Here is a 20,201-nt window from a genome sequence, read left to right as displayed (position 1 = left end):
TGTGGGGACTGATCAGGTTGCACTCATTGGGCAAATAACTATTATTTAAGAAAATGTAAAACCCAAAAGGAGCCCATTTAGCCCATCTATCCCAGCTGGAACTTAGCAGCTAATCAGACCTTTCTTGAAAAAAGCCTGGACATCTGCTTCAAAAACATGACTGGTTAGCTTGTTCCATACTCCCAAAACTCTTTCAGTAAAAAGTACTATCTGTTCTCATTTCTAAACAAACTTCCAGATATAGCTTCCACTTACAGTATGTCTTCTGGCTCAAGTTTCACTGTTTAATCTGACATGAACCGACATGACATTCATAAATGCCAAGGATGAACTGAATACCTGGATCAAGTCCCCACATAATCATCTGATGAAGACTAAATGGGTTCTGTTCCTTCAGACTGTCAGTGCAGCACATTCCTTTATGGCCTGGAAAATATCTGCTTGCTCTCTCTATACTGATTACAGAGCACCAATATCATTGTTATGATGTAGTTAATGGAATTGTACATAATAGTCTAAACTATTGCATTCTACAACTTTAATTTCCCTCAATTTAAAATATATAGTTTTAACTACATACCTCTTTATTGCTTCCCCACATTGGCTAGAAGATGCACATGAGGTGTAAACAATACTATTTTGAATAGTTTATCACTGTCTGTTTGTGACACTGTAAACATCAAAACATGTTTATGATAAACATGTTTATGAATTTAATTTGCTGCTTCAATAGTGTTTGTTAGCCTTCCTATTTTGGTATTGTTTGCAAACTTGACTAGTTAACTAACTATAACTATATCAGAAACGTGATCATTGATATAAACCAGGAAACCGTCTTCATGGTACAGATTCATGAGGTACTCCACTTATTACCTCACCCCATTTTGAGCAATCAAAACTTATCTACAGTTTTCCATTAACCAATTCTCATTCCAAAAAAAATGCATTTCTTCCAAATGTCTACCGCTTCTAATGATAACTACTAATCGTATTAACTGGAACAGTTGCATCAATAGCTTATGAATGACATTTTGTTCAAGTACAAATGATAATCACACTCTAAAGACTGCATGCTTCTGGTACCCCAAACTCTTTATATTAATATTATATCTTCTATATTAAAACTTTTAAATGTTTTTCATTCACTACCTAAGGCATCGTATTCCCTTCTTCCTTAGTGAACACCTGAAAAACTCGCTTAGTATCTAAGACATTTCCTCATGCTGTCTCAGATGCATTTTACTTAATCTTTTATTATTTTCTACAATAGTACTCAAAAAAGTTATTCTTTTTATCTCCATTGCAATACTTGTTTTACTTTATATACATTGTTATACACCTCGGGGCATCTTCTTCAAAGATTTAGTTCCAAAATCATTTAGGGTCTACCTTCACCCCTTGAAGAATTTAATTCCAGTGGAGTAGAGAACAGCAAATCTATGAGTCAATGGAAAGTCCTCACTACCACAGAAGTGAAAAGATCAAAGGTACGTTCCAACTAGTTCAAAATGTTTCTTATTCAAGGTAATTATGTAATCATCTTGTATATCATAAATGTATCCTGTTTACAAAACTAGTTTTACTTCAATTCAATGAATGGTGAGTGGCCAAGTGTATTAATGTTTTTAAACACCCAACGTAAAATGTTAGCTGTTAACTGTTAACTTAAATGCTTCCATCTCTTAATGGTAAGAACCACAGAGAGTTTAGAGCTGGACTTTGTACTATCCAGAAGGAAACTGAAATTTCATTTATAGTGGCAAAAGTGGTCTACTTTTCAGTTACAACTAAATTTAAATTGTTTCACAAAGCTGCAACCAGTCAGTGAGACAGAAAAGCCTTTTTAAGAGGGTTGACAAGTAGTACCTGTCCGATGGATCCTCAAATATCCTTTGCAATCCTGAAGAGACACTGCCACTGATATTCTGGGAGGAGTTATGATCCTGAAACCGCCTAAGCTGTTGCTGGATGGGAGTTGGGTTTGACAGAGACTTGGTGATGTCACCCAGAATGCGTGGGAGTGGTCCAAGCTTCGCCACAGTCGCCTGCAGGAAGGAATTTTCACCCTGTGTTGCACGTTACCATGGCAGCAACATCCCCCCAGTTTTCAAATGGGATGGTAGAGGGCGGAGTATTGTTGGTGGTTGGTTCGTGCGAGCGGTACCATAATGCATTGGTTCAGGGCAGCGTAACCATGGAGACACAGTGTGGAAAAAAGGAGGGGGACAAAGTGGCAGAACAGGGTGAAGGAAGGGGTATGAACAGGAAAAACAAAAGGAAAAGAAATTAGGAATCAAAAAAACATGCTTCTAAATAACTATAGCCATTCCAAACCAAAACACACCATGCAAAAAGCCAGCTACAACAGAAGATGGTAAGTATGAATTCTAAAAAAGGAATAAAACTTCTAATGACAAGAATAATAACAAAACGACTAAAGAACTTTGGGTAAATGGTTATTATGTGCCAAGAACAGACATGCTTCTCAAGTACAGGAGCAATGCGGGATGGGGATTAGGAAAGTTGGGTAAGGGGTTGTGAAGCACCAAATACAATGTGGTCAAAATGTTTAGATTCAGAATACACCAATATAGTATCTGCCAATTAGAAAACATCCCACATTAACCTGCAAATTAAAAAAAAACACCTCAAAGAATAAATCAGCGATTCTAATGATTTTTAGAAAAATACTAGAACTCACGAATTTCCCCAAGCGGGACAATATAGCTTGAATTGAACAGACATATTTGAAAGATTTGTAACTAGTACTGAGCAATGATGTTTTCATAATTACTGTCGGCCTAAGAAAGAAATCAAGCTTTTACTATTTATAACAAAATAAGCTTTTCTCTCTCAAAATCAAATTTATGCACTTCAGTTCACTGTGTATTTTATCTAGCCTTATTGATGTGGAGAAAAAAAAGTCAATTTTAAGTGTGCAGTCTAATATACTGTAACTAATTTTAAATAAACAAAATTCATACACAAATCCCTAAACTGCAAAACATGAAACTAATCTAATTAGAACATTACAGTACACTGTGGAACTTAAATTATGCAGATCGAGCAGAAGAGGGTGCTATTTGATAAATTATTCCAGGTCGGATTTATCACAGTGTTCACAAACTGAACACGTTTGATATGAATACATGTACAAGCTGATAGAATTTACAGTATAACAATATCTCAATTTTCCCCACAGCATATTGAAATGTTTTCTGTATCCAGGTGAATTTTAGTAAAGGAAGACAAATTCACACCCACACAAACAAACACAGAAAGCAATGTGTAAGGGTTGAACCAGGAGATATCCTTCGCTTTTTAAAGCCACCCAAAAATATGATGTTAGTGCTACAATTCGCTCCAGCCTGTACCTTATCCAGCTGAGAGACCACTTCCCACAGAAGCGAGTGCAATACAGAGAGCTCCCGGCCCAGGTCTATATAACCCTCGAACCCTGGCGTGTTGGATATTGTCTCTGGGTTCGAGATCTCCACCAGGAATCTCTTCATCCCAGCCCATTCATGCTCCAAGAAGTCATTCATGAAGGCCATGTATTCTTCTTTGTTACCAAACCTAAAAAATAAAACATAGTTGATGGCTGTTTCCATATTTCCAACACTCATAGTACTCACAAACACAAATTGTATAGATGGTGTCCACAGGACTTTAAAAGAGGATGTTACAGGATTATACCAATAGATCTCCAACTTCATCCAGTGAAGGTACAGCTATAATGAAACTTCAGTGCCGATCAGTTTAGCATTTAAAATGGTATAAAAAACATAAGCGATCGGACATTTAAGTGTCCGTTCCGAGTGTCGGCACGGACGTACTTGGCGAAGTTGGCGAGGTTCTGGATGACTTTGGCGATGAGCGTGAGCGTGCGGGAGGTGCGGTCGTCGGGGTACTCCTGCATGAGGTTGAAGAGGCTGGGGGACATGATGGCGGGACACAGGAAGCGCAGGAAGAGGGAGGCGCTGATGAGGCGCTCGCTGATGTCCTGCTTCCCCCGGTTCAGGCACTGCTGCTTCCAGGCGGCAAACACTTCCTTCAGCTCCCGCGGGAAAACGCTGACCAATACAGAAAGCCGTCAGTCAGTCCCACCAGGGAAGATGTTGACCTTGTCTCTAGAATTCGCATGTTCATTGGTACAGTTTTTTTGTTCTTATTTTAGTGAGTCTCAAGAGAATTTGATTAAGTGCAGCATGTTTTGAATTCTGTGGTTCCTTGTACAGGGACGATATGGTCATGTACAAAGTTTAGCCAAAGCAAGAGGCAGTGGATTTTTCTTTCATCTTCACAAAATGCCAAATTATAATTGTGCATTGCAGAAAGGAATGTACTGCTATACACTTTCTATAGTGTAGTCTGGTGTAGTCTGAAAACCTATGCACTTTGTCTAAATGAGATACAAGACAATGACGAATCTGAGGCTCCTGTCATCTTACCAGTAAGAGTTGATGATCTTGCAGAAAGCCAGCTCGCAGCACATTTTAAGGTTACTCTGGTGCTCTGCAAGTTCACTGTTGGAACACTTACTGGGGTCCACCTCACAGTTTTCATCCGACTCATACAGAGCTTTGATAAACTCCCCTGGAAGACCACAAAACACCTACAATGAACCACACACTAAACAGAACACTTTCTGTCCTAATGGCTTCTAAGTTCTTTCTATGTTTCTGCCTTTCATGACTGTTCTAAGGCTGCTCTTACCCAATGCATCATGGAGGTATTTCTGCCCAACCAGCTTCAGGTACTCCTCAATGGCTTTGGTTGCCAGGGTATTTTCCCTGAAGATCAGAACATCATGATCACCACAGCGATCGACCTCAGACATCACCAGGTCTGTAAGGAAGTCCTGCCACAGAAAACAATGAAGCAGAGTCTCTTTATCACATACAACCATTCTTGAAGTCTGAAATCTTGCAAAGGAGGCGATAAATTCAGCTTGTGATTAAGAAAGTACTCCTGCAACAAAGTCATAAGCCTATGAAAAAATAGATTTGCAATTAATTGTAGAACAAGATTGTTACATCTGTCCCTGAACATTAGCCAGGACAATCTGAATGATCTAAAATATGTGCAGCCCTTCAAAGTAGTGTCGTTTTATCTACCTTTGCCCTTCCTGTGCTTTGCAGGATGTGAACCAGAGCACAGGCCATCTCCTCTTTGTTTTTGACACTTATGACTGGCTCCAAGACAGAGCACAGCATGGTGTAGTTGTTTGTGATGAACTCTGCAAACTCCTTGTACTGCTCCATAGGGAGGATTGAGACGGTCTGGAAACGCGACTTAATCCGGATGGAGGGTCCGCCTGCCTTCCCCTTGCTGGTGGTGGGCATGCTGACTGGGTACCACTTCTCCATGAACTGCCGGCCGGTCACGCTGCTCATAGGGATGTTGACTAGCCCCACATAGTTGTTCTTATCCTTCTTTTTCTTCTTGTCCACCTCCTTGTAAATGTGCACTGTGATGCTGCGCACCAGGGGCAGGCTGTAGAATTCAAAGTGTTCACCCCAGAAGAGGTTGTCTGCTTTGGTTTTGCTGGTGGTGCGGGCATACAGAACATCATCCAGACACAGCTCACAGAAATACTTCTTCTTGGGGGGCAGGTCCTTGGCTTCTATAATCCACAACCGCAGTACATTCTCTGCTCTCCGGCAATTGTCCTAAAGAAACACGATGAACAAAAACACTTAATGTAACTCAATATTACAGTTGAAAAGCTGAATAAGACCTAGTTATGTTCAGTAAAAGTCATATTGTATGATATAGAGAACAACAACAATTAGTCCTAGCCAACAAAAAAAAATATTCAACCCTTTAACTGTATCCAGGTCATAAAATAGCATAATCTAAAAAAAAATATTATCTTAAACTTCTTTATATCATTGTATCAGTCAGTTATTTCTTCTGCTTTCTTCTGATAGATTTCTACACAGTGGAATCAATAGCAAAGAAGATGATAAATAATAACCGTGGCTTTTTTCTCTTCTGGCATCCTGGGGAATGGTAAAAGGATTTTAATTGAAGACATCAGCAGACATTAAAGACAAATACTAATGGCAGATAAAGGATCAATACTGGCTTCCACACAATGTAATGTTAAGTGTGAAATCTGATTCTTATAGCATCATTTTAAAGCATAAACCGAAAGTGCAAATTCTTATAGAATGTCTTTGGAAACTTAGTATCAAGTATTAACACTTCAAAGGTTTTTCTGAATTGAAAGGCTTAGGATTGTATTATTTCTGCAAAAGTAAAGACCCTTTTTCTATGTCATTAAGATTCCACAATGAGAAAGTTAAATGTTCTGACCTTGATTAGTGTACATTTCAGGACGTCTCAGTTTTTTGCACCAAGGTTATTAGAATGCTTTTCTGGCTTCTAAAAACCTTGTTGTGCATTAAAATTTTCAGAATATAAATTGAGGAACACTCCATCATATGTGGCAGCCTGTCAGCACTAAGGAAAACCAAATTAGTAAGTTAATTTGCTTTTCAAGCTCAACAAAATGAGAACTGTCCTTAGCCTGAAACGCCCTGGTGTACAGATAAGTAAATTTAAAATCCATCTAAATCTCAATAGAGGAAGTGGAAAAAGTCATACGCATTATCAGTTGTTTTACAATCCTATTCCAGCATACTGAAATACTTTTTGTTATGTTTAGCATAGATCAGCTAAAAGAATAAACATTAAAGGAAGCATCAGTCTGATTTACTTTACTTGAGAACATGAAATAATTTTTTTGCTTTTCATCAGTGAAAATTTTAAAACAGGCAAATCTTGTTTTAAAACATGCCATTTATTTTGTGCCCAGTTACCTTGTTTGGCTGCACTGTTCTTTTCAGGTTTTCCATCCACTTGTCCCTCTCAGCAGCTGAAGAACAGCTAAAACACTTGCTCCCACCTGAATAGGTTACCTACATATAAGACAGATGCAAAATGAGCAAGTGGATCTAAACGCCAGTAAAGTATCGAAAATTACAGTAATTTTTAGGCTTAGGTGGTGTCATGGTCTTAAGAGAACAGTAATACCCTTAAAACACTTTTGCAAGCAATTCATGTCTTTATTACCATTTAAGGTCACCCTGTTTTGCATAACTGGTCGCTTTTGCTAATGATTAACAGCATAGTCTAAGAAAATGGTGCATTTAGAACTTAGGCCTCAAAAAATATGAAGTGATGGCAACGGAAAATCAGAAAGAGAGAAAAGGTTACTAAAATGATTGTTATACACATTATGCCAAATCTGAACAGTCTGACATCACTTACAAAAACACACCGTAAGCTGCCTAGGTTAAGGCGTCAGCTAAATAAACCGATAACAGTCATCACCTCGAAGCAGAACTCTTGTCCCAGAATGCTGCTATGGAGAGGTTTGATCAAGACGTCTTCCTCCATTCCTAGCTCAAGGGCTTCGACGGCACTGCCTGGGCTCAGCAGAGACTCATGGGAACGGGACTCCTTCAGCTTGGGAAGGCCACGGGACCTAGAGCACAAACACACACTCTGTAAACTCCCTCTTCTTCATAACACTTCACACTTCATCTTCCATCTCCCTCATGGCAGTCGATCTACAGAACCAGAGCATCTTGCCATTAAGGGAATGAGCTGATAAAGCATATTAAAGGCTTCAGAAAGAACCTGGCCACAATCAGGATGTTTTTTCTGGGCTACAGCTATTAAACCTAGAAATAACATTTAGAAATTTAAATCTTTTAAAGTCCAGGATGTATGCAAATATGTATGCAAATTCATTACATCTGACCTACAGTAGTTTCTTGTTATATTGTTGTCATTAGGTCTACAAATTTGAGTAAAAATTCAAGAGAGATTTCAGGCCTAAAGTATCATAGAATAATATAAATTAGGTCAAATCAAAAGCAAATGACATTTAGGATGTAGAACTTTGTTCTCATTTTCTCAGACTGGCTGATAGCTTCGTTAATGCAAATTCATCAAGTAGTGTCATACAAAATGTCCTAAAAAGCTGCATAAGTACTCAAAACATAATCAAACAAGTCCTAAAAGATTTATAAATACTGTAAACTACTCAAAACTACCATGAAAATGTTCTCTGACATAACTGCAAGAAAGAAACACTTATAACATTCTTGTTCTGATAAATAGAAACTGGGAAGCAAGAAGATTTAGTAACAATGCCATTGGAGAGGAACATTTCAAATTATCAACAAATTATTGATGTACAACATAAGTAGGCGTAAGATTAAAGTAAAAAATAATGGCTAATTGTCTTTTCAGCAGAATGAGATACATACGTGAAACACTTAAAAAGCCACTTCACAGAGCATCCCCAGAGCATAGCGATATTTCATCCCCTGTATAATAATGGTACTTTTCCTCTCTTTCGGTGCAATGCCTTGTTTCTTATGGTGTCAGTCTTCCACAGAGTATCACTACATCTTTCTTCTTTTACAATGACAGCAACAACAGTAAAAAATCTACACTACTGACTCAGTTTTCTTCTGAATCTCATCAGGAGCACCTCTGCTTCAGTTTACAGGTAACATAAATAAACAAGGGCCTAGCCTGGCCTACCAACCTCCCACCTGAGGCTGTTACCATAGCAGTGGACCTACAAGGAGATTAGATTCTCAAGGCAGATGGGACTAGAGCTACAGATGTATTTACAGATGCTTTTTGTAAACTTCTGCCATGTCTCTTAACTTTGTAAAACAATTATTCACTTTGGGATAGGGAACTTAAAACATTTAGGAGAAGCTATGAAATGTTTTCGAATATAATAAAATAGGCTGTAATTACTTAAATATCCAACTCAGTTGGAAAAAAATCTGTTTGCATTCTCAAATACACTTACATCAATGAATAATAAATTGTGAACACTGTCAGACTGAGGCAGCATTACTCACAAGTGATGTCTTATTCATAAAGAATAAAAGTGTGGCCACTGATGGTGACTTATTCATGATACACTTCAAGTAGTCAGGCCTTAAGTCTTCATTCGTTCATCAGTTTATTTAGATTGAAAAATGTGTATTAATTTAGGTTATACAGTATCTTGAAAAACAATTCAGCTAAAGTTGCAGAACTGAATAAGATTACAATATCATCAAATTCACTTTTATAATGCGAGTCTTATAATGGGACAGCTGTCTAAAGGCATAATCTTAGACCTTGCTGTTCTATGGGGAAACACAGGTTAAAAGCTAGAAAGGAACAAAAGTATATATAAAACAACGTTTCGGCCATGGAGCATTCTTCAGGTGTGAGTCTGAAGAAGGCTCCACGGCCGAAACGTTGTGTTTACTTTCTTCTCTTTTCAGCATGGAATAAACCTATTACTTGTTCCTTTGAAGCCTACGCATGCTGACGCAGCTACCAACCTGAACTATATAAGGTGTGTACTTCCGAGTTCCAGACTATTGCAGTTCTCACACATACAGTACACTCATCTATTTTTATATTTCCCAACTCACCTTTCTCACCTGCAACACTTACGGTCCCATTACCAACCCTACTTTGAGAAGCTGTATTTTCAGGAAATTTAAAGTGAATGATTGGTGCCTTTTTGGCATTCATTCTTCTGGTGTAGTGTGCGGTGTGATGTGCAGTTTTGCCAAATGCCTGGAGCACACTAGTGGCATGCCTTTTTAAAACTACTAAATGCCGTTTAAAAGGAATGGTTTATTATCAAACTATTTTCTGCCACCCCCCACGCACACATACAGTACACTGTTTTTCCGATTGCTAGCTGTCCCTCAGATTCATCCTCCCTGACAGAAGATTACCATCTCTCTCTTCCTGCCACAGATGGGATTAGATAAGCAAACAGCACTGAGGGTCCATGTAGAAAATGTAATCTGCAAAATCCTGGATTATCAGGCCACCTAGGGATACTCTCGACTTCTTCAGCCCAGCTCCGGACGGTTCATCCATTATAGATAAATCCGTCAGGCCTCCAAGACATAAAACACAAACATTCTGACAAAAGCTTTCCCTTTTGTACTGAAAATCTTACAAGCTTTAGCAAAATGCTATATTACTGTATCAGAACCATTACAATATTTGAAGTGACCACTTGCTGGATGAGATTAGTGTCAGGTTCTTTATATTTTTTTACTATTTCTACTGTCATGTTGAAGCTCACACAAACACTCTCATTAGTGACACAAACAAAAAGACTAGAAAGGTTCAGATAAATTTCACTTCATCCATCATCTTAGAAACACGAGGTAAATGTTGCACTTATTTTTCACTTGCACGTGAAGCACAAAAAACAGACAAAACAAACGTAAAAACAATGTTATTTCTATTAAGACATTCACGCAAAATAAAGAGCTACTTCTGATATCTACGAGCCAGGAAATTCATTTCTCTCCCTAACTGCCCTGGATATTTGTCTGTCTGAAATGCTCAGCCACATCTACCACAGACAACATGTGCACCTCAAGCTGTTACCTTTCAAAACAAAACTGTACTTTTTCAGACTTGCTTTGTAACCATACCTTTGTGTGTGAACATTGCCACATTCTTTATGTAGGTCTTTTTTTCTCCAAAAAGATACTTATTAGAGGGAGACCAGCATTACATGAGACATGGCAAAACCTGCACTCGGCTGCAATTGAAAGAAACAGATGTGGCTACTGTAGGACCACAGTGCCTGTATGATCGCTCAAGCAATTGGCTAAACACAAATGCAGCACAAGTGCCAAATGGGAAACCTGGCATTAAGCAATCATGTAGATGGGATAAGTCCATCACTGCACTGATTCCTCAAGGTCAGGAATGAGCCACGATAACTGGAAATCAAGAGTCTGTAGAGATGACATTCATTTAACTATTGCAGCCATAAAAGTAAAATGACAGAATGGAAAATTAAGTCCCGTTCATTGTCTGAATTTGAAATGAACAAGAAAACTACTTAAATATTTTATTTTTTAGCCAACATAAAAAAATCATAAAGTACTTCAAGCTAATTAGCTAAATGCTCTTGAGCAATATAAACATTTTATCTAAAAGCTAAACCATGTCTTACAGCACAATGGACCAGAGGGCAGCACCAAAGACTTAATAGCTAAACAACATAATGTACATTAAACTCTCTCGGAACATTCTGTTACTCTGCTAATCAAATCACAGAAAACTCTCTCCTCATTATCTATTCACTGAAATCTGAGCATGGTCCTTATTTTCCTGACAGCTTTCTAGTAAATTAATAATATATTCCCATATAAAACATAGCAGAAAATCAGTCTCCAGATATTGAAAAAGTTCCTTGTTTTTAATTTACTAAGAACATAAGAAACCTTGCAAATGAAAGGTTATTCAGTCCACCTAGGTTAATATACATTGTTTTAAAACACATAAAATATTTGCTTGAATATTTGCCACTATTGTAACCACCTTCTGTATCTTATTTAAGAGAATAAAAACAGAAACAATACATTGCATGATAATTTATTTCTCAGAATTGTCCTTTTCTTTAGACAGGCCTAGCATTCTACTGAACCCTAGTCAGGTTATTGCTGCCAGCGCATGTAGCTGCTTTCAATTTAAGCTGAAAAAGCTAAAGAAATAGAAAGATGACTACTTTTCCACCTGAAAATCTAAAGGTGTTACAGAGATTACAAACATGACTTTGTCAGTGAATTGCTGATTTACACAAGCAGCAAGCAAGCCGTGTGCTGACCAGTTCTTCAAGGTGTGGCTTCCATATTTTGCCAAACTAAGACATCTCTGGCAGACACTGGATACATATTTTTGGCTGGATGTCAATTTAAAAAAAAATGCCTGTGGTTTCTGAAACATGTGATATTAGATTTAACAGAAAATACTTAAAGAAAAACTGAAAATATAAACCACAGAACAAAAATAATTCTGCGCACATACATTATACACCTGAAAAGAAACCTTGGCTCAGACCTACCTGAAGCGCAGCGATCTTGATAAGTAGTTGACGCGAGTCCTTTTTACAATGAGTGTGGAAGCCATAGTTAATATTCCTCATTTAACAGCCGATGCTTTCTTTGACCCTTTATGGAGCAAAGACCATGCCCACAACAAAGACTCACGTTCACTCACACGCACAGCATGATCCCTACTCTCCCATAATACCTTAAAACCCACTTTCACTAAATCGCAAGGACCTCCGCGTGGTGGTTAAGCTCAGGGGAGTAATGCCAGTCACTACAACGCAGATGTCTAAGGCTTGTTCAGTGCTATACAGCAGGAGCAAGCACTTGGCTGCTTTGTAGAACACATTACTGCTGTCCACAGCAAGACCCACCCACTGATGTGAGCCTGGCTGGACACTACCCAGAATCCAGCAGACAAGCGACAGAACAGAAACAAAAGTAAAAACACAACGACTGTGGAGGCTTACAAAAGAATGAGGCCATTCGAACCAAAGGGAAAGCTCGAAAGACTGCTGGTATCTATATGAAATGCAGCCCATTAAAATGATACTGGTCATCGTTAGAACTTAAACAGGTAACTTTGCCTATTTCATTTCAAACAATATCTAATATTTTATTTAACGGGTGATCATCAAACCAGTTCCCTAAAAAAAAACAATGAAATCCACCAACAGTCACTTAGAAACTATGCACATCCAACTCCAGTGTGCAATTTATATCAGCTGAGAAAAGAACATAGATAACTTATTTTTGTTGTTAGTTCATTCTATTTCTTCAGTCATTCCAAAACATTTGTTTCATTTTTGAACATCATGCAATACTTGTCTGACTTTATGCAGTACATGCTTTTAATGTATACAACAGCTTAAACTCTGAACAGTCGGAAAAAGTCTGCCAAGCGTAATCTTAGGGATTCCTGCAAAACAAAAGTGCTTAATGCTCCATCCAGTCATTAACTTCGCAGTAAAGAATCAGCATGGCTTACAGTAATGCTATTATCAACCAACTCGCAGTTTATTCCAGGAATCGATACAAAATCTCGGTTCAGTTTTCCTGCTTAAAGATCAAACAGCTGTTAAGTGAAACGGAGAAATTGCACAATAAGTTGCTTCCAAAAAAGAAACCCGAACCTCACAAAACACACATTACTACTATTTTTATAGATTTTACATATTTGCTGATTCTGAAACCATGGCAATGGAGAGCAATTTTGCAAACGTCTTCCTGAGTTTTTATATTTAAGCAGTAGAAAAAATCTACATGACTCGTTTCTACACTCTGACCTAAGCAGGTAAATCAAGAGCTCACTTACAGTACCATGCTGTCCTCTATACTGAATTCTGTGAGTGGTTTAGTCTGTCGTCTCAGGTTTCATATCCTAAGGTAGGGCTGGTATTGTGAACTGAGAAGGGACAGACTGGGTGGAGCCAGATGACATTAACCAAGGGTGTTGCATGTGAAAATTATTTTCCAAGCACACACTTGGAAAAGCTAGAAGATATAGGAGGTAAACTACAGAATATTTCTATTTAATATCTTTAAGATATTTGTGACTCTTCAGCTATAATTAAGAATAATTCAGTTTACTGGCCGTAACAATGATAACGACAAAGACTTTCAATGGCATTTGGAGGATTATGAAACCAGTTTTTGCCAGTGAAGCATTTACAATTCAGAAATCATCCAAAAATGTAAGATGACTATTTTATGTTTTAGTATTTGTCAAGGTTATCTTACAATTACATGTATAGAAATATCTATACAATATAAAGCCTAGTTCTTCCAGCACATCTGTCCATTTTTCTATCTGGAGGTTTAAGCAAATATTTTCAGGTGAAAATAATGTGATTTCCACAAGGTGGAGCTCAAGAGTGTCCAATGGGCTATGTACTGAGATCAGTTCATTAAGGTTTCACCCAATGTTGAATTAAATACATCAGCTGATGAAGCAGTTCGTAACACATTCAGATTTCTAGAATTTAGAGCCCAGTGCAAAATTTGCAACCCAGTGATCATTTTATGATCACTTATTTTTGTGATTTTAGGTAATGTTTTTGTTAATTATTTGATGAGTTGAAAAAAGCTTAAAGGGAAAAGAAGGAACTTTGTCTAGTTTCCAGTTCCAGCTGTCTGAAGAACTATTTTCATAAAACCACTTGAAAATGATTAACGTTTAACCCTTGTTTATATTTATTACTGATTAGATTCCTCCAAAACATATCACAATACAGAAGAGAGCTGCTTTATATCCTTGAGAGAGACTTTCACCAATAGTGGCATCACAGTGAAGATGCCCGCTGAGTGAGGTGACCATTTGCCACGTGCTAAGGTCCGAGTAACGCATCCTGAAAACAATCAGACAGCAGATGAGCAGCAGAATCCCACCTGTCATTCTCAGCCAGTCGCAGGGAAGGGAGCCGAAAACTGGTGTTCCGATCCAGTTTAGTCTGACTCTTCGTCCTCTTAATTGAGCCTTTCAGTCGTTTGCTGAGAAAACCCTAGGGAATGAGAAAAGGAAAAGGAGTCTGATGGGACCGACACTGCAGGTGCTAGCGAAGCTAATTTAAGGGATAAAATGTGGTTCTGTGACAGAAGAGTGAAAACGATCTGCAAATAAAAGGTAATTCTGAAGACAAAGCCTCACTATTGGTCTTGAGGAAGGGCTCTGTGGAGCTTGTAAAATCAATCATTAAAATTCTAAAAGAATCAGACTATTATACTTTCAATATTTCACTTCAGAATGCTCCTATGCATATCACACAGCAGTAGTAAACAGAGAAATACATTGCTTTTTCAATTTTGTATTGCGCTGAGGGGAACCAAGAATATATTTGAAGCTGCAGTGAATGTAACAGTAAATTGTTAAAAGAAAAATAATGTATGCTGTGGGAATTAAGGTAGGTTTAAAAGTACTGACTGGTCTTTGATTACCATGACTAAACCACTTTGGTGATGCAAGACTCTTTCACAGAGAAAAACTGGATTATGAGGATAAACACAGAGGTCTATTTACTAGAGACCTGTCTGTGTTGGGGAGGAGTAAACTCAAGAACTCATTCAAAACGCAGGGTTACTTTAACATCTCAAGCCTGTTGCCCTAGCACCCTGCAAAATAGAAATACTGTTTATCTGAATGAAGAGCTTCCTGGGAATCTGACATCTCAGGTACTGAACTGAAACTCCATGAAAACAATGCAGTGTTCATCATAAAACCCAAAAGACACAAATACCAAAGGGAGTTGCTCAAGATTGTGGGTTACAACATGGACAACAAGTACAAATGATGCCGTACCTAAAATATTCAAAATATTTCATTATTCAGCAATGTTATCTGGCTCCAGTATTAGAAACAACAAAAACAAAGGGAGTGCTGCAATCTTGAGGAAAACAAGTTTAACAAGCATTTTGGAATCAACACAGCCCACAGTTACAGTACAATGGACTCAATCTCAAGACGTAAATCGCAGACCCTGTCTCTGTGATGCAATAAAGTAATTGTTTTTGTAAAAATTCAATGGTGCACCCTCAATGGCAAATGAGATCAGTCACCTTTTCAAAGATGACTACACATTTGTTTTTAACAATGCTCAAAGCTGGATACAAAATAAAAGCGCAAACGAGTTAGTTCAGAGTTCGTAAAAGAAGTTAGTACAGAGGAGCTCCAAGTTGTATACAATGCTGGACCAGAATCTCCTTAAAAACCATGAGAAAACCAAGGTTTTCACTCAGTTATTCTCTTCAAACAAATACTACAATGCAAAATTATTCTTCATTTTTGTGGAACTGATGTAAATTTTTCACAGGAAGTTATAATAGCCCAATCAAGCCTTGAATTAAAGAGATACCTTGGTCAGTGGTATTGATTGACAATGACTGGTATTAAAGGCACTGTTAATTCTGAGATTAATTCCATTAATAGCCGATAATATGTACTTTATTAAGCACCCTAGAGTTGTACCAGAATGCACTTCACACTCATCATACTTCACTAATTTATAAAACTATTTCCCTGAAAACTAGTTTATGTTCTTAATTCATAGTGGGGAAAAAACGTTTAAATTTCACAATCTCTGAACATCTAGAATATCACATTCCTGTATGATGTAAAGAACTCAGGTCTTCATAATGGGAGTTAGGCTCCATTAGCATAAAATTAAACATTTATTCAACTGGAACACTTATCACAGGGAGAACTGACAGTTCCAAAATCTGCTGCAGGTAGTTCATGCACTTGTCTACCAGTTCTTCTATGCATGAGTTAGAAGTGTTAATTCACTGTAAAAACACTCGCCTTTGGCCATTCATACATATGTAAAAGTACAATAGACCCAGATTCAATGTCAACAAGTCAGTGTCTTCTCCTGGTTGTTAAATAGTGTTAAATTCTATTGCATGCAATTTCATCATCTGCTTGGCCACACTTAATGCTGATTAATTAGGCTGCCCATGAATTCGCTACCTACTGAACTTTATGTCTGACTTCATTATTGATTAACAGAAACTCCTAATTATTTTGAAGAAACGTATTATAACTAATGTTTTTTGCAACATCTGACGTTATGCAAACACAGCTACTCTGCCTAGGCCAGACTTACAGCATGAGTGGTATAGTACGTTTTATAAACATCTGGAGGCAAAAACAATTAAAAGAAAATGTCAATCATTGCCACTATGGGATATGGAAATCAAATAATCACAAGGAAATATTTATAATCAGAGTGTATTGAAAGCTTTCAAACCTACACCGCAGGTAAAGTCAGCCAGGTCTTCTGATGTGCCTAGAAGGCACCGATTGTTTTCAGAGTCACAAAATGCTTTTCTGCAAGGGACATCTGTCTGGGTATTTGTTTCTGTACCATTTGTGATTCCTTGTAAATGTAACTGAACTATTTAATGTACTGATTGGTTGATTAGTATAGATTAGTTGGAAATCACTCCATTAAACCACAGAAATTCTAAAAACATGCCTGTAAATCCCAAACATCCTCAGTGAATTTTAGTTATTTTGTGGGAAGTGTTGGGACACCCGTTACACACAGTAATTATGCTTATGGTCAAAATGTAAACACAAAGCTCTTTACACGAGGCTCTGTAAACATTAATCTGATTGGACACTAAAGACATCGCTAACAGTTATCCTGATTAACATATGCGATGTTAGCCTGCTGAATTCAAAATGTGATGCATGTTATCTTGTTTGGAGATATGCATACAGAAAAGCATGCTAATGAACCCTAAAAATAGAACCGATATTTATAATGCCATGCTACCCGTTTTAATACAGAATCACTGTTTATTGATAAGATTGGAAGGCTAAAAAAATAATTACTTGTGAATCATTTTTATGGCTAATGCTATACAAGAGAGAAAAGAAGGCATGTCATTTTTCCAAATAAAAAGTTAAATGTATTACACTGTGAAATGACTTCTTTGGTTTTCAGCCGACAAGGGACAGAAGTGAAGGTGCTTCAGCTACAATTTTCACATTGGGTGGAGTGAAAGAATGCCGTAGCTCTTATCCTGTAACCCCCAAACAGTCTGTACCTCTTGCAGTTATGTGACATGCAGTGAAATGGTTAAGTAGAAGGTTGAGATTCAAAATCAAAACAGGCCATTTGAATCTCAGTCCTACTGTAGAAAAAACTAAAGCTTAAAAAAAAACACATTTAAATGATTAGTGTGAGAGCACACTTATTCTAATGCGTTTTGTCTTTTTTACCCTGGAGAATTGAGTAGGTCATCTGTTCCACAGAGCTACAATTTGCAATAGTGTCCAGTTCGCGATTAGGAAGAGACACACTGCAAGTCTGTTTCAGATTAGGCCCTGGCCCCTCTGAAAATTTGAGAACAAATCCTCCAAATGCTCTGATGCTGTGAAAATGATTTCTTCCAGGTGAAGGCAAACACTTTTTCTATGCAACAGAAATAAACAAATATTTTTCTTTTGAAATAATGGTCACATCAATAAAAACATAACCATACACACGCAATTCAGCCCTCAGATCTGATTACGTAACAAATGATATGGGATCTTTATTCTTCCATTCTTGAATCAGTTTAAATGGAAGACCTGTTTCTTAATGGATATTAACTAAAACCAGGTTTAAATGAGCCTATTTAAAAAAAAAACCTTATAAAGCATAGTATGCGTCAGTTACATACTCAAACTTTAAATACATTGTTAAGAACTACAGCATTAAAACCGTCCTAAAAGGCTTTTTCTTAAACTCTTTAGAAATGCTGCTGTCCTTGGGCCAAGGGAAAGACGACATTCAAAGGTTATGTAGCCCAGCTAGGGGCTAGCTGAACATAGCTGATATCCGGATTCACAATAGTGCAATAGGAATCTGTGAGGCAATGTGGGATGTCATATGACACTGGACATATTAAACACTCCTGAAGCCAACTTCCTGCTAGCAAGACTGGCAAAAAATGCAGGTTTGCACTTTAGAAATGTGCATAACAATCTGCGTACTTTTCAGATGTAAACTACCAGGATTTAAACTTTATTCTTGATATTCACTCATTTTCTCTGTTCAAGTTTATGGAACAAAAAATTCCAAACAAAATCTTGTATATTTTTTACACAGTCTCTTCAGTCAAAATGCTAAACTCTATATTCTAACAATTTGTTTACCTTTTTTAATGCATTGTCAAATTGTCAAGAAGTTGTAAATGATGTATCAACATTAACACCTATGTCTTTTTCTTAAGTAGCCTCTTCAAGTTGAGCATTTCCCACTTGGTATTTATATTTTATGCATTTACTAGTAGCATTTAGCTCTCTGTACTTGTTTATACTATATGTCATCTGCCAGGTGTTTGCCCGGTCTGGAACTTCTTCTAAATCATTCTGAATTTCCTTTGCAAATTCCAACATGTTAATCCTCCTGTTTTTAGATCAACTGCAGCTTTATACTGTAAGTATAGTAGAACCTTTGTGATTGATAAAAATTAATAAGAACAGGTAATAATACAGATCCGTGTGGTACTCCACTAATTAGCCAGTGCCTTTTGCACCATAATTAACAAATGCATTGAATTTGAATATTATCACTATATAGCTTTGGAGCATTATGCCATAAGAAGCACTTTACTAAACGGTTCATTCTGGATTGTGAACTATTATGTGGTTGGGCTCTTTTTCCTGTGCTTTTTAATGCATTGCCCCTGTGCATTCCCAATTTGTCCAGCAGGACACATTTTGGGTGGAAATAAATCCTAAAATACAAATCTAATAAAGCAAGACTAAAAAGACATCATGAGCAGTCAACCCCATTATCTGGGCACATGGAAGAAGACAGAAACACAGCACTCCCAATGTTTAATAATGACAAATCAGACATACTGGAACTTTGAAAGGGGAGGAGTTCGGCCCATCCATAGAGCTGGTTTTCTCAGTGCTTCCAACTCCCGATATACTCCTCCTTCTCGGTGACCTCTCAGCAGACACTTCTGTAAAAAAGGCAGAGAGAGGAAGAGACAAATCAACTAGTGGAAATCGAATGCTGCCTTCATTTCTTGTAACTTCGGAGAAGAACTAATCAGCAGCAAAAGGCCGGGCTAATTTTTGTGCACAAAAAAAAATGAGAATCACACAATCGCTTCTCTTAGCATCATGCCTCACTCTGTATAAAACTAGTGCAGATTTTTTTTATAGTATAGTTGGGACCAACATTTTGAGTATTTTAACTATTTTTCTCTTAGGAATGCTAAAAGATGACAGAGGTAGTTTTCTTCCCAGCTTTAAGGAGACATGACATGCAGGTTTTGCGGCTGCCGTCTGCCATGGTACAGAGAATTAACCTATTACCGAAAAATAACACCTATGGGCTACACTCCTCAACATGAAAACTGAATATTCTAGATTCAAATTTATATTTGGTCAAAGGAAGAAGTGGCCTATATTGCTCTGCTGTTTTCACTCTTTTATTACACAGCGGATTCTCTTAAAGGCTGGTGGCAGTCCAAGGTGTTTATGAAGTAGCACACAGTATGACAGCAGGTGCATCAAATATTTTAGATTCAATCTTTCCAACTCGGCGCACAGCCGACAATACTTCAGCCCCTGGCACTGAGGGACCACCAATGTAGTGCTCAATAAGACAAGAATTCGCTCACTGCTGCAACTAAATCTTAAGCCTCCCTCGGGGTCCGCCAACAAAAGAGAGACGGTACAGAGATATAGCTGGTGCCAATCAGAGTGTCTTGTGGGTAATTCTCCCCCCTTTTCAGAAGGAACGGGGCGAAGGCTTTTGTTCTGCAGTTCGCTGGAATTTACAGATGCACCAAAACAGT

General features: G+C 37.7%; 1 protein-coding gene across 8 annotated transcripts in view; it reads right to left on the bottom strand.

The window, feature by feature from the left end:
- rasal2 (RAS protein activator like 2) overlaps positions 1-20,201 on the bottom strand; it is a 104,172-nt gene that overhangs the window by 11,896 nt on the left and 72,075 nt on the right. For 7 of the 8 annotated variants that reach the window (XM_088598154.1, XM_088598156.1, XM_088598153.1 and 4 more), the window contains 10 exons: positions 19,252-19,358; positions 14,289-14,401; positions 7,342-7,495; positions 6,828-6,926; positions 5,118-5,672; positions 4,717-4,861; positions 4,452-4,596; positions 3,837-4,073; positions 3,375-3,576; positions 1,867-2,066 (listed from right to left, as the gene is read on the bottom strand). In XM_088598154.1, coding sequence (XP_088454280.1) covers positions 1,867-2,066; positions 3,375-3,576; positions 3,837-4,073; positions 4,452-4,596; positions 4,717-4,861; positions 5,118-5,672; positions 6,828-6,926; positions 7,342-7,495; positions 14,289-14,401; positions 19,252-19,358 — 1,957 coding nt within the window. The remainder of the gene's footprint in view (positions 1-1,866; positions 2,067-3,374; positions 3,577-3,836; positions 4,074-4,451; positions 4,597-4,716; positions 4,862-5,117; positions 5,673-6,827; positions 6,927-7,341; positions 7,496-14,288; positions 14,402-19,251; positions 19,359-20,201) is intronic. The other variant, XM_088598152.1, reaches the window with a different exon arrangement.

The sequence above is a fragment of the Lepisosteus platostomus genome, chromosome 11, assembly GCF_059453375.1.
Source record: "Lepisosteus platostomus isolate fLepPlt1 chromosome 11, fLepPlt1.hap1, whole genome shotgun sequence".
Classification (NCBI taxonomy): Eukaryota; Metazoa; Chordata; class Actinopteri; order Semionotiformes; family Lepisosteidae; genus Lepisosteus; species Lepisosteus platostomus.
The sequence above is the reverse complement of the archived record's forward strand: the minus strand, read 5'-3'. Positions and strand labels throughout refer to the sequence as shown.